This window comes from Mycteria americana, chromosome 1 (assembly GCF_035582795.1).
Source record: "Mycteria americana isolate JAX WOST 10 ecotype Jacksonville Zoo and Gardens chromosome 1, USCA_MyAme_1.0, whole genome shotgun sequence".
Lineage (NCBI taxonomy): Eukaryota > Metazoa > Chordata > Aves > Ciconiiformes > Ciconiidae > Mycteria > Mycteria americana.
The window spans coordinates 62,040,665-62,054,811 of NC_134365.1; the positions used below are offsets into that span (position 1 = coordinate 62,040,665).

Consider the following 14,147-nt stretch of genomic DNA (forward strand, 5'->3'; position numbering starts at 1 on the left):
CTACATGTGAATTAGAAACTGTAGTTGCTGAATTTACTCTGCTTTCTTGTGCAGGGGAGGGAAGCTGTCTTCATCCAAGTTTTCTTGAATGCCTGCCCCTAAATCAAATATTTGCTTCCCAGAGCCCTTTTGAATTGTTTTCCCCTTGCACTACAGGGAAGGAGTTGAACTGGCTATCTTGATAAGCTGCTGGGAGAGGAGTTCTGCTTTGAGAATTTTTTTTTTGGTTAGGGTGTGGTTTTAGACACCATTCAAATATATCTCGAGCTGCAGCTATGCCCAGAAATCAAAATAAAAATAAAGTGATTTGAGTAACAATAGCAAGTCTACAACAAGTATGTATTGTATGTCTACAACAAAGAAGTGAAGCCTAATTTTAGATAGATTTGCGCTTTGTGATTGCTGACTTTTAGAGTTATGTAGACTATTGTGAGTTTCCATCTGATTCCTTCCAAGTGCTTTCCAGCTCCCATTGCAATACCTTGTTTCCTCATCTCCTCTACTCCAGCTTCCAATACTAGTTTCCTCAGATCTTTCCTATGTTTCCCTCACAGTGTGACGCCTCCTGTTCCCTGCGCCTGTGCTTGATTTTACAAGTGTTTCCTTCTGCTTTTCAGTAAATGAAGTAACCACTTACAGCTTCTCCAAATAATGGCCCTGCTCTCTTCTGTTTTCTTTGTTTTGTTTTGTCTTATAAATTTGCTGACTATATTTCAAACATAAATCTCCTAATTTAGCTGTAGCTTTCTTCAGAACAGCAGTTCTGCCATGAAAGATGAAAAAATGTATAACCACTCTGAATAGCTAAGCAGCAAAGGGGAGGCCTTCTCTGACTACTGACTACAGAGGGCAATGATCTAATCCTACTTCATGCATGAATTTCTGTGTGGCTTCTTGATGATGGTTTTTTACTGTTTGCTTATTTTCCCACTAATAGCTATGCACAGGTGAATTACACATAAACAGATCCAAACTAATTTTCTTATGAATGACTTTTTTTTTTCAGTCTGCAATTCTTCTCTTCTACTAGTTATTTGCGTGTTTCTGTAGTCCCTTTGAAACTGTTTTCCTGATTTCTAGGATCTGTACTGTCTAAATCCTACTCTCTTAAAGGAACAGACCACTGAAGGAGGTTCATCATCACAATATCTGCTAAAAATGAATATGCCTATAATTATTATTACTAGAAGCATGCTCAGATAGTAGATGATGTAATGAAATGCTTGATTGTCACCAAGGAGATGTGAGCTTGGAAAATGAGAATGAGGAACTAAAAAATCAGTCTTTTTCTTCCTGTTTCTTCATTTCTCCCATGAAGAAACAAAAAGTATGAAAACATTTTCACACAGGAGGAGAAAATGTTCAGAACAATATTTAAAATTAAATTATTGCTGTAACTGACTCCTTCCATAGAAACTATTTAAAGTATATTGTGTTTTAAAAGACATGATTGTAGACAATTACAGTATAGTGTACCACAGGCCAAATTTTATGTTGTCCATAATTGTTTTACCAGACATGTTGATATTGCCACATATATTCTTTACATCTATGCTCATTGTTCAAGCCTTTTTATGTAAAAATTTGAGCTGTTCTGTGTAAGTATTACAACATCAGTCAGAAAAGGTATCTAATAAGACTCAAGCTACGTTGGTGTGACTTGCCATTTTTTTTTCTTAGTTTTCAGCTGATGATTTTATATTTTCAGTATTTGTTTTTTCATATTCAGCAAGTGTTCATGTGATGTCAGCTTAAATGTATCAGGCTGCAATACAGCCATTTTAAATATTTTCTATATTTTTTAAAGAACTTAAATTGTATTGTTTATTTCATAACTATGTTTAAATACTGTATATTATATTCTAATAACTTATTTCTCAAATACTTCCTTTAGATACTTTTTTTAAGGAAGTTTATAGACTAACAGTGAAAAGAAAATAAGTAAAGATTTTTTTTTTAACTTCCTTCTTTTCTCCTGATGAGAAGAACAGAGAGGAAGCCTCAGTTCTCATGAAATTTGGTGTCTCTAGCTAATGCTAGGACTGGGATAATAGAGTTTAGCTCATTAGAGACTGTTTATCTAGATTTCTTGCTATGTCCAAAAGTCTTACTAGACTGGAACATTGGGTTATTCTACTTAAAATAGATTTCAGGTCCCAACAATTGTTATGTTTGATTGGAATTCAGTTCAAAATTAGGGTTTATGCTAGTCAATGGAGTGCCAGGGAAGTTGGTATACCAGCTAGATGGAAAGGAGCTAGCTAGGAGAGAGTTAGCTAGCACTATTGGCATATACTAGCTATCTGGGTAGGTGTGGAGTTGGAAGAGGTTGCCAAATTTGGGTTAACACTGAGATTAGATTTGGGGCTAGGGTTATGATTAAAATTTATTCTAGTCAGGACCATGTCTGACTTAAAATAATTAATGCTAGACTTCAGGCTTTGAATGTTAACTGGTAAGTATTTCAAATGAAGTTACGCCTTATACGTCAAAATTCATTGGTTTGTAAACTACATTGTAATGCATAGGCCAGTGATTTTTCATTTGTTTCCTAAATATTTTCCCTACAAATATTAGTTTCTTATGTATTTGCATTGTAACTTTCTCTATGTAATTGCCTAAGTTGAACCCATCTGACTCAAAGACATTAAATCATTAATACTGAGTCTTACTGTTTTTAAACAGCTTCCTCTACTCCTTTCCTTTTTTTTTTAAATTGCGGCCACAGGCAAAAGTTAGTTACATGTGCTGGTATTTTAATAGTAGCTGGATTTAAATAGTAGCTACATCTGTCATTTGTAAGTAAACAACATATATTATTTTGTGAATATATCTAGTACTGGTTCCTATGTTTTATATAAATTACAGATAATATGTTTCTGTTTTTTAAAGGAGTAACTAATTACTACTAATATTTCAGTTTCTCCTAAAACATGCACTTTTTTGGCTTTTTTTTTCTTAATCTAAAAAAAAAACAAACCACCAAACAAAAACCACTCAACCCCAAAAAGAAGATGGGGAAAGAAACTTGGACTTCTTTCTTCCTTGCACACATTTGCAGAAATTTACATCTCTAGTTACAGATGGCCTAATGTATCTCAGAGGAATAAAAAAAGAAGTGGGGCCAGTTTGAACTGATTCTTTGCTACTTTTACAGTTGTCATGGCCACTCACATTTTAGTCAGCCACTGCAGCTGAAAAGCAGATCCCACACATGTGTAAGGGGAAGGATTAGTGTGCTCAAGTATGCTTCTAAGAGTTACTCCCAATTTTCTTTCTATATGGTCTTCTGGAAATACTTCTCTTTTGATGATATATGTAATTATCTAGTTACTGCTAAAATGGCTGCTTCTGCTCTTTATATTTTTTCAATGTCCTTGTATTTCTTTCTCTTAGAAAACAGAGAGTCTTTCTAAACTAAGAACATACCACAAAGCCCTTGGAAATGTGTGGTTTCCAAGATGGATGTATTTGAACTATGAAATAGTAACAAGGAATAAAATTATGGAGTACCTTCAGCTCAAGAGAGGTATATAAAAATGTGAATGGCAGGGAAGAGGCCTTCAAAAAATGATTAGGCAGCAGGTTAAAAAAAAGTTAAAGAAACTTTTTTATACTATACGTGATTGGGAAGTGGAACTTACTGCCATGATGTATTAAGAAGACCAAAGTGATTTAGAAAACTATTTGGATAAATTAATCAGAGAAGTATCCATTGAGGGGTATTGAACAGACAGATGCAGGCAGAAATTTGAGTGATGAAATCCCTGAGGCAAACAGCAGCAGAAGCTGGCAGAGCATACTGGAAGAAGCATCACTCTAAACTTGTCATTTTCTGTTCTTCTTTCCACAAGCCTGAACGGTATACCATAGTCAGACACAGGATACTGGACTAGATGAGACCTTTGGCCTCCCCCGGCACAGATGTTCTTATGTTCTTTCTGTCGTTTCCCTGCTTTCTCAACGCTAGAATAAAAAGCACAATAGGAATGTTATAAAGAAACCCACAGTTTATGGGCTGGTAATGAAGCAGGTGGGATTCACCTCTGAACTGTATTCTGAATTAATTATTTTCCCCTATGATTTGTTAGCCTAACTACTCAAATATACTGAAGCAAAAGTGTGGGTTTCTGGCTTCTCTTTGCATGGGAAGAGTTGTTTTCAGATAACGAGACTGGAAGGGGGAAAATGATTTATGTACAAGTGTTATGCTTGTCTGTAACAGAACTGTACACCTGTGCTCAGCCTTTGGTTTGACATGATACTTCATGGCATACCCCGAAGAGGACTGTAGCATTTTTACCTAGGCTAGGGCCAAATGAAACATCTTATTTGGCCAATATCATAAGTATAATTCCTTAAAAGTTAATCTGAGTGTTTTAAAAATAATGGCAAAGCCATCAAACATGAGGATTTAAATAGCAAAAGGTTAACAGTTCTTTCTGCCTTAACAATTCCCTTAAAAGAACTGTATCTGTGAATCGTTGTTAAATAGCTGGGGAAAGCACTAGAGGGCTCCCCAGGACCATCGCTGGGACCCGGCTCCGCTTCCTCGATCAGAAAACGGGGAATGCTCTGGAACAGAAAGAACCAGTATATTAAATGTGGAGGTCTGTGTTGCTTGTCACTTGTCAGTAATGATCTGAAGACTTCATTTAAAGCTTTCCTTTTTTCTCACAGAACGTAGCTTAAATATATGCATTCATCTCTTGTGCATGTTGGACCTGGGTTGAGAAGACAAATTGTGTGATTCACATTATTATTTTCAGGTTCCTACCAGTTGCTTTGAAATGGTATATTTCCAATTTATCTCTAATTCCTACTAGAGGTTGCATTCTTTTCAGTGGCACTGCGCTGAACAGTATGTCACAGTAGATACCCTGCACAAGGAGTAAACCATTAAGCATCTGGGTTCTCCAAACTAGAACATTAATTTATATCACAGTTTACAAAAGGGATGAGGGCTTAAAGTAAATGGAGATCAGTAAGGACTGAATTGAGAACCTTGTCTCTTTCCTCTTCCCTCCTTCCTTTTTTAATTTAAAGTCACAGTCAGAAGTTCATTGAAGAGTTGAGTGCTTTTAGGAGTTGATCTTCCACTGTTGGATGGTACAAATTCTATAGCAGAGCCAAGTCGAGTGAGATTCGTTATACCATGTAAGCTACCTACTATAAATCTATCAAAAATGGAGTGAAGTGAGCCCTAAAAGAGGAGTCATTTATTCCCTCTTCCCATTCTCCAGCTATTGTAGAATACATTTTCTTCTTCTGTGAATTAAGTATGAAGAGGATAATGGCCCACTCTTCCTTAAAAGATGCATCTCAAGGTTAATGTCTTTTTAGATTCTTAAGATGTTCTACAAGTAGAGTCTCCCATAGCTAAAAAAAAAAAAGTCCTGCTCTCTGTTCCCAGGAGTTAGACTGGAGCTCAGTAGTTTCATGGGTCCTGTAGGTAACTGGCGTCTATCATTGCTCACTTGTGACAGATTCTGTAATATACTTCTAAACTATTAATTGCTTCTATAGTTCTGTTTTTAATTAAACTTAATAGACAGGCAGTAGAATTTGGTAGGGAGCAGCTGCCTTGCCTTAATTCTTATGTCATCTTTGCCTTAAAAAACCCAGGCAGGGTGAATTTCTGTTGTCTGGTCTAAAATTTGTAAACAGATTAATATGTATACCTGATCTCCTCCTTGTTTAGCAGCATGGAGGTGGTTAGTGACCTATTTATTTGTTTAGTTATCATTCCCTCTAGCACTTTAGAACAGAGAATCCCAATAAAGTGCTAGTATATTATCATAGCAGAAGTTTTTTTAAAAAAAGAATATAAGCTCTGGCTGTGTCCTGTCCTTGGAGATCCCCAGCTCCTGAGAGCCACTCCTGGCTTTTGTTTTTTTCAAAAAGAAACTTCTGACAGTATTGCAACAATGGGGTAGCTTTTATAATCCAGTTTACATCCAACTCTGTTTAAAGGACTCAGGTATAAAACCTATTTTGTAAGTTTTGTCTGTACTTTTCTCTGTGGTGAAATTAAGACATTTATACATACTAAAATGTTGAACAATAAGGCCAAAAAAATTAACTCCTCTCACTTACTGTTGACTCAGAGGAACAAGCTAAGCCATTGCTAAGTAGTCTGAAAGTCCTATCTTAGTGTGTTAAAAAAAAAATAAAATTGACAGTTCATCTAACTTTTGCTTTGTTTGCTGTAAAAATGACAGCTTATGTCATTTTATGGATGCATATTTCCTTTTTTCCTGTAGCTGCTGTTAACTAACTTAAAATATGTTGAATTCAACTAGTGAAAGGTTTGATAATCAGCCATGGGGGTTAGTCATGTTTTCTAAGATTTGTAAAGCTGCCCTTGCTTCTGGCTGCTTGCTGACTTCTGAAATGGTCCTGTTGCACTGCAGATATAAATTATATTTATTTTGATTATAATTCATGAATCATTATACACTAGCAAGACTGTCCTCTCTTTTTTTTTTCCATTTTTTTAAACTTCTTACAAAACATTTCTGTGGCAGGATGACATATATGTATGTCTATTTTATAGTTTGTGTAGTTATTATTTATTTAGAAGTTACCTATTAAATAATTCTTGGTTAGTATTCATTGTTCATTTGCTGCACTGATTTCAGTTTTATCTATGTGCGCTATTTTTTTTTCTTTCAGAAGAAAGGAATTATATGATATACTTTACTTATTTTTAGTGTTCTTTGTAATTTTTGGACTACATTCTTGGACTAGCTCTCCAAGTCTGGAGACTGGTGCAGATAGTTAAATACTCTCCCTTTTTTTCATGAACACATTCTAACAAGTTCTTTAAGTTGTTGTTGGGATTAAAAAAGAAATTGTTGTAAAAGGCGTACTTTTTTGAACTTTAATTTCCTTTCCTGGGTTGGTAGAAGTCCTGTAATAAAGAGTACAGTGGGCTAATTGTTGATGTACAAGTGAAAGAATTTCAAAAATTAATGACTAATTAGGGTAATTCTCTCCATTGCATCTGTATTTTGCTGTTCAACGTTTGTTTGCAAGAGAGGATCTTTGCTGACCAGCAGACTTTATCTTTTAATAAAATTGGGAACCTCTACAAAAATGTGGCAAAGACTTGGAAGTTATTTTGTGCCCTTTTATATTTTACTAAATATACTACATTAGAGCTATTCTCTCATTCTGACCTTTAAATAGGTTATTGGGTGTCTGGTATATGCTCATGCCTCACCTTGGTTCCATATGAGAGGAACAGACAGACAAGGAGAAAGAAAAAGTAGCAATACAGTAGGAATACAGTATGATATATGTCTTGGAAAAAAAAGAGAGGGGGCGGAAAAAGAGAGCAAAAGGAGGGAAGTCTCAAAATTTTAAATAAATAGATGTAGAATGAATGATGCCTTTCCATGTGACCAATATTAGTGCACACAGGGACCTTTCTTCATTGCAAGTGGAGGGAAGGATGCGTTTTCTTGGGCAGTAAGTAGTTCAAGAACTTTACATCAGTATGTTTTTGTCTTTTTTATTAAGTTTGATAAAACAAAACTATAATTATCAAATAAAGGAATCATGTATTGTGTGTACTCTTTTGAGTAAGAACGCTTTACGTTAGGCCCACCTCTTAGTTCACAGAAAGAGGAGAAAGGAGGAAAAAAAGCACCACAAAGGAAGAAGGAGATAATATACTGTAGAATAGTTAGAAAAGGAAGGGAAAAAATTACTTCTCTTTTGGGCTTTGTCTCTTTCTCATTCTAATAGCTTTCTACTTTTAGCTTACACAGTGAAAGGTATCTTACTATCTTTTCTGCTGGCTCTGCGGCAGAGGTTGTTACCAGTCAATGCAGAAGGATAGTAACTTCTAAAAACTCTGCAGCAGTTCTTCCAGGAGTAATTTCAGCTCCACCAAGATAACATCCAAGTAGTAATTGGTTGTATTTGCAGCCTTTGTAATAAGTCATAATACATGAGTGAGAATACTTTTTCATATACTAAATATTCTTCTTTGGTAAAGCGTTTGTGTGTTCTACATTAACTACTTCAAACTGTTAATTTAAAATGTATTTTGCATTAGGACTTGTCCAAATTCTGAACATTTGGACAGAATGTATTTAACATTAAATACATGATCACATTTCTCATAAAACTAAATATATGTAAAAGTGGAATGTTTGCATCGTTTATATGTATGTATTTGCCATTAGGATAGATTTTCCGTTATTTACCCCACTGTTGAATTGGGAAGTCTTGGATCACTGTAATAGCTTCTCTGTGGATGGGATTATAAAACCAAGTAATCTGAAAAAAATAGTATTCTTTCTGTGGAGGCAGCTGTGTGCCATAGTAGCTCAGCCTTATGATGGTATTCACTGGTGTTTGCAGTTGTGTTCCTATGAAATATGATGCAGTTCTGATGGATAGGTGCAAGCAGCAGAATTGTGGCTGTGAATTTTCAGACTCAGACCGGTTATAAAACAACTAAGCTACTGATATAAATGTCTCAATATTACACATTGTGCTTGCATCGTTTTAGATATGCTATTTCTGGGAAGATTACCATATTATCTGTGCTTTGGAAAGAAGGGGGTCTACATATGCTATGAATTTGTGTATAAACAAAATGCATTCTCAATATATTCAGTTTCTTTTTTTTTTTTTAGTAGATATGTCACAAAATAATGTTTTATATTCCACATCCTTATTGCATTTTTATCATAAAGCATCATACAAAAATCCTCTTCAAAATTCCTACTTTGCACAGATAGTTCTGTCCTTGAGAAAATGGGAGACTGATCACAGATGGCAGATGTTAACCATCTTGTTTAGTGCAGTAGTTGAAACTTTAGGTACAGTAGTGATAAAGACTATTAAAATTCCTCAATTGCATGATGTACATTATAATTTATTTTAGAGTTCTAAATTAGGAAAAACTTACAGGAATGTCTTGAAAGTAAAACAGGGGTTTTGTTTTTTTCTATATTATTATTTTAGAGACATATTACTATGTATCTCCTTTGGTTGGTGCCTTTTTTTTGGCTCTGACTCCGATGGGGATTGTCATAGCTGCCAAACACCCAGCTACCAGAACTGTTCTCCATTCAGGATGGGAGCCTGTTATAACTGCCATGGTTATAAGCAGGTAAGTCTATTTGTCTTGCTTTGTCTTGATAGTCACCCTGTGTCTATATATATCTTATTTATCACCTGATTGTACTTAAAAGAAACATCTAAGGAGCCTCTAGAATCTAGAGATCTAGAATCTTCCCAAAACGAGGAAGTTACAAAGTTAAGTTACAGGTGGGAATGAGTGGGGGAGGCAGCAGTAGCCTGTGGCAACGACTGAGCAGAAGCGTGCGTATCAAATGAAGGAAATAGTGAGCTATTCATCTCCTGCAGTTTCCAGTCAAGATTGCACACAGATCTAAGATATTATTTAGTCAAATGAAAACCTTGAATCTTAAGAGTGGAGTGATTGGCTGAAATTCTGTGGTCTTTGTTATACAATAAGTCAATTGTAATACATAAATAACTATAGCGATGTTAGTCTGTAGCTGAGAACGAGGTAATGGCGGGGAGGAAGATGAATTGAGAAGAAAAGTGTAGCTTGAAGACGTTCTAAGATTGCTAAAAAAGTTTTGAAATACGAATTAATGTAACTGCTTGCCTTATTCTAAATATTGTACTTTGTTTTTCAGTATTGGTGGCCTTATTCTGGACACAACTGTATCTGATCCTAACTTAGTTGGAATTGTTGTTTATACCCCAGTAATTAATGGTAAGACTCTGACAGGATTATGTGCTACTATCAATTGATTATACCTTGGTTTGAGAAAAACCTATTACAGTAAATGTCTGTTATGCTAATTAGTATCTGGTATATTATTTTCAAGTTTTGATTTTGGTGTCAACATTTGTTTATTTGAATACCTAAGGAGTGTTTCCTGATCTTATTTACTACAACCATTAAAACATGATAGAGAATGTGAGAATTAGGAACCTAAAGTCTGCATTAAGAAACTGAAAGTGTAAATATCGAAGTAGTATATTCAAATATTAAATGACCAAATATTATATTGAAACAGTTATGGCTGAGGAAAATGTAGATAAAATTTTATTTCAAAGGATTTTTTTATGAACATCCAAGGACAAATTTTCAAAACAGTAATTTACTATTTACATGTAGTATACCTAGATATAAGAACTAACAGGGATGCTACAGACAAGTAAATAGATTTCTCAAGAAAAACGTGTGTTGTTTCCCATGCTTGGTATGCACTTTCCAGGTGTCTAAGAATATATTTGTGAAAATTTGGTCCTTAAGTTAAGTTTTCTATCTTCTAACGGTAACAACAAGGCAAATTTTATAAGAACAGTTAATATCTTATTAGACTGATGCAGTTTGAAAATGCTTTTATTTTCCCCTATGGTATCACAAGGTTGATACATATTTAGTTTGCAATAATTATAATCACCAGATTTGTTCCCACTGTATTGCTGCCTAGCTGTTCTTTTCCCCTTTTGTATTTCTCCATTTGATTTCTTACATTATTTTGCACTTTTATGTATTGTTCATTTTTAAACCATTTCTCCAATTACCAAAATGATTCTGACTTCTACTTTTTGGCTTACAAAGTGCTTTTGACTTAATTTGGCCTTTGCAAATTCCATATGGGTATATTCTATTCTGTTTTCTAAGCTATCAATTAAATGAATTATGATCACTTGTTTTCCACCTTGATAATAAAAAGTTAATATGGACACTGAGTTTTAGTTTTGAACCATGTTGCCCTGATATAATTAATTTTCCAGAGGTTGCTAATGGAAATGTAGCATGGGATAGCACGAAAACATTTTGATAAGCGTTACTACAGTTGAGAGTTAGTATATCTATTGCTGCGACCATTAGGCAAGCTGTTCAGTTAGAGGAGGAAATCGTATTGGTTTGACAGAAGCATGTCCTTGGCAAATTCATGTTATCTCTTGTTTTACAGATTTCATATCTTGCAGATGCTTATAAATTGTCCTTTTAATAATTTGTTCTAATACTTATGTAGGAATATAAATTTCACTGATACACAGATTCCCTGGATGGCCATCTTTAAAGATATATTTTCTGTTTTCCCCATTACAGCCCTCTGGTATTTTCTAACCTCCAAGATAATCAGTTTGCAAAAATGATCACTGATAATTTCATGGATTGTTCATCTAGCTCTCTAAGGATGCACTAAATTTAACTTACCCTCAGGCCCTAATACATATGAGTTTATGATCAGATATCACCATTTTTATGAAGGCAGTAGACAAAAGGAACTAGATATTTCAGTCTTCGGTAGAGCATGTCGCTTGTTCTTTTTTCCCATTAAAGTCCTATATTTTCTTTCTTCTTACTTTTAATATGAAGCATTTCTGTGTTGGCATTTGTGTTCCTTGCTAACCATAAATTAGTTTTTACACTTCAGCCCTTATGCTTCCTTGCCTGTGCCTTGCCTTTACATTAATTCAAAATTGCAAGTACTTGCATCTACCTTTTGTGTATTTCCATTTTGATTTCCAGATACCTAAAGAGCAGGGCAGACACGTTGATCTTCAACTTTTTTCTGCTTTACTGCAGTAACTTTTCTTATAATAGTCCTTTCTGGTAACCCCCTGAATTTGCTTCCTAAGAGAAGAGGATTGTTTTTCCTTTTTAGGCAGGTGTACCCATATCAGTACTCTTACCGGTGGTCCTACTTTCCTAGATGACATGCCTTGATTCCAAAAGCCAACAGCTGTCTGGTGATTGTTTCTTATTGGTTCCTCGTAGGTTTCTATTTCTGCTCCAGTACAGTACCAGAATACTTCTGGATTTTCTCTATAGACTCACTTATTCTCTAGAGGCTCACTTATTGTAGACTTGCTACTGACAATGGATACAGGTCTCATGGATACATGCCTTTCTCAAGGCCTCATGTTCCTACCAGACGTTCCAGTGATGATGGTCTTTTACCCTGTGGCAGTTATGGACTGCTCTTGTAAGTGGAACTATGCATCCTGTTGAAGGTCATTTTCTTTCACAGAAATTGGCTGTGAAACCTGGATTGCCTGCATGTTTACATTTTACCTTTTTAACGTTTTTAGGTAATGATTGGACTTAAGTAAATATTTTTAATTGCTAAGAATGACAGCTTACTGTAAACATGCCTCTAGGGAAAAGGGTAAATGTACCACGTTGTTTCTTATTTTCTTTCATAAGTTTATCAGCAGAATTAAGGCAATGAGCATAAATTCTTTTGAACTATCTGTAGAGAAAAAGAACTAGCCAAAAGCTATACGTAGCCCTGGATGATTAGCGGATAGGTCAAAAGATCCTTGAAGGATTAGGCAGGTGGAAGAGAGGGAAAGCTGGGGCTATTGGAGCAGGCAGGGAGAGAAAGAGTCCTTCAGGAAGGCAGGGACAGCAAGAGGCATGCTTGTAGCTGTGGCAGTCCCACAGTGGTTCTGTGGTGATGATTCCTGTGATGATTGTACCACCTGCATTCAAAATGTTTTTTATAAGAAGTGTTGTATTTCTAGACTATTCTTAGTCTTTGTCATCTGCCCCCTGGACTACTACGCAATGCCTGAGAATGTTGTTTTCCAAGCCACACCAGGTGCCTTACTCCGTTGTTCATCTGGATTTTTCATGCTTAGCTCCTTTTCTTGTTATGCGCAAAGCAGTCTTTTCCCAGCTCTCAAAGTTTACACTTCTTCCGTGACTAGTAATGGACCATCAGTGAGTTGCTCTGTCCATATTTTCAGGACCTTGGCTATTATCCCAGACTTAAACTCTACATTGTAAAGAAGAGAAACCTCATACCAAGCTCCATTTTGGAGCTCATAACAAGCTCACAATAAGCCCTATAGGCCAAGACTAGAGTCTTGCAACGGTAGCATAAGGTAAAGTTAGCCTAAGCCCCATGGCCTGTTACTACCAATAGTGATAATGCTTTTGCAGTGCCAGTGGGCAACAACAGAAGCACTAAGGAATTCTGGTTTTCCCTTATCCACAAAAGAGCAGAGGGGAGTAATGTGTAAGTGTTGTATGTGCGTGTGCTAACCACCTCAACCCTCAGGATAGAGGCATTTCTATTGGAAAATATAGAGAAAATATGTTCTGTGTAGAGGATGCAGAGTGGGCCTGTTTTATGGTACACCTCCTGGAAAAGGAAATTGCAGGTAGGTGATTTTTTTTGGTTGCTGTTAGATTAGCCTCTCCTGGGTTTCATAATTCTACTGGCACCTTTTGATATTGCTGGTCAGTATAGTGTAGTAAACTGGAGTTTAGGAAATCTTTCAGTTAAAAAAGCACATCTGTTGACGCTCATTTACTGACATAAAAGGTGTGCTAGACCACTTAACAGATGGCTTTTTAAATATTACTGTTGCAGAAAGCTTTCTCTACCAGTGCTTTCCTGGCCTTGGAATTCTCATTGTAAGCCCCCTGTAAGCTCCATTGTAGCAAAAGGAGCTGAGGCTTTTCCCCTCAAAACGCTTTTCAGATGCCTTTTCCTTTCTCTTACCTTAAAAGTTTGTTTCTCCTATGACACAGAAAACCTGAAAGAAATATTGTAACCCATTGGGATTGTGTCCAGCCAAAATTTGAGGACAGTGTAAATTCGTCCAGGATTTCAAGCTGTCACTGTTTTTTTCAGTGCCAGTTGCCATGTCTCGAAATCCTGAACAGTATGCACTGCAAAGTTGTCAGGTGTTCGGCTTCCTGTGTGCGCCATTAAGTAGCTTTCAACCTGGTCCTGCCTAGATGGTTTGCATATTCTTAGAAGTGAGACAAGTTACTTACATCACATATGTTAGAGTGTGGAGCCATAAATCTTCTGGTTTAAGAAATATTGGTCTGGAATTTGAGCAACCTCAAAGGTTCCTACCCCTATTAACAATAACTGCAAATATTTGCCAAGAATATTAAAATAGTTCTTAAGCAGACAGGCATTTATAGTCAGCTTTACTGCTGGTGACCAGAAGTGTTTCACAACTGCTTTTCCATTTTTCCCCTCTTAAACACATTTCTTGAGAGGAATAATTATTTTTAATTCTATGGTTGGTTGGGTTAAATGGTAACTCTGCTTTTTAAAAATAAAAAAGTCATTTTCTGGTTTCAGCCATTGTGGTACTTACAAACT

General features: G+C 35.8%; 1 protein-coding gene across 2 annotated transcripts in view; it reads left to right on the forward strand.

Moving 5' to 3' along the window:
• SLC41A2 (solute carrier family 41 member 2) overlaps positions 1 to 14,147 on the forward strand; it is a 58,230-nt gene that overhangs the window by 21,071 nt on the left and 23,012 nt on the right. For both annotated transcript variants that reach the window (XM_075502352.1, XM_075502361.1), the window contains exons 7-8: positions 8,983 to 9,130; positions 9,687 to 9,766. In XM_075502352.1, coding sequence (XP_075358467.1) covers positions 8,983 to 9,130; positions 9,687 to 9,766 — 228 coding nt within the window. The remainder of the gene's footprint in view (positions 1 to 8,982; positions 9,131 to 9,686; positions 9,767 to 14,147) is intronic.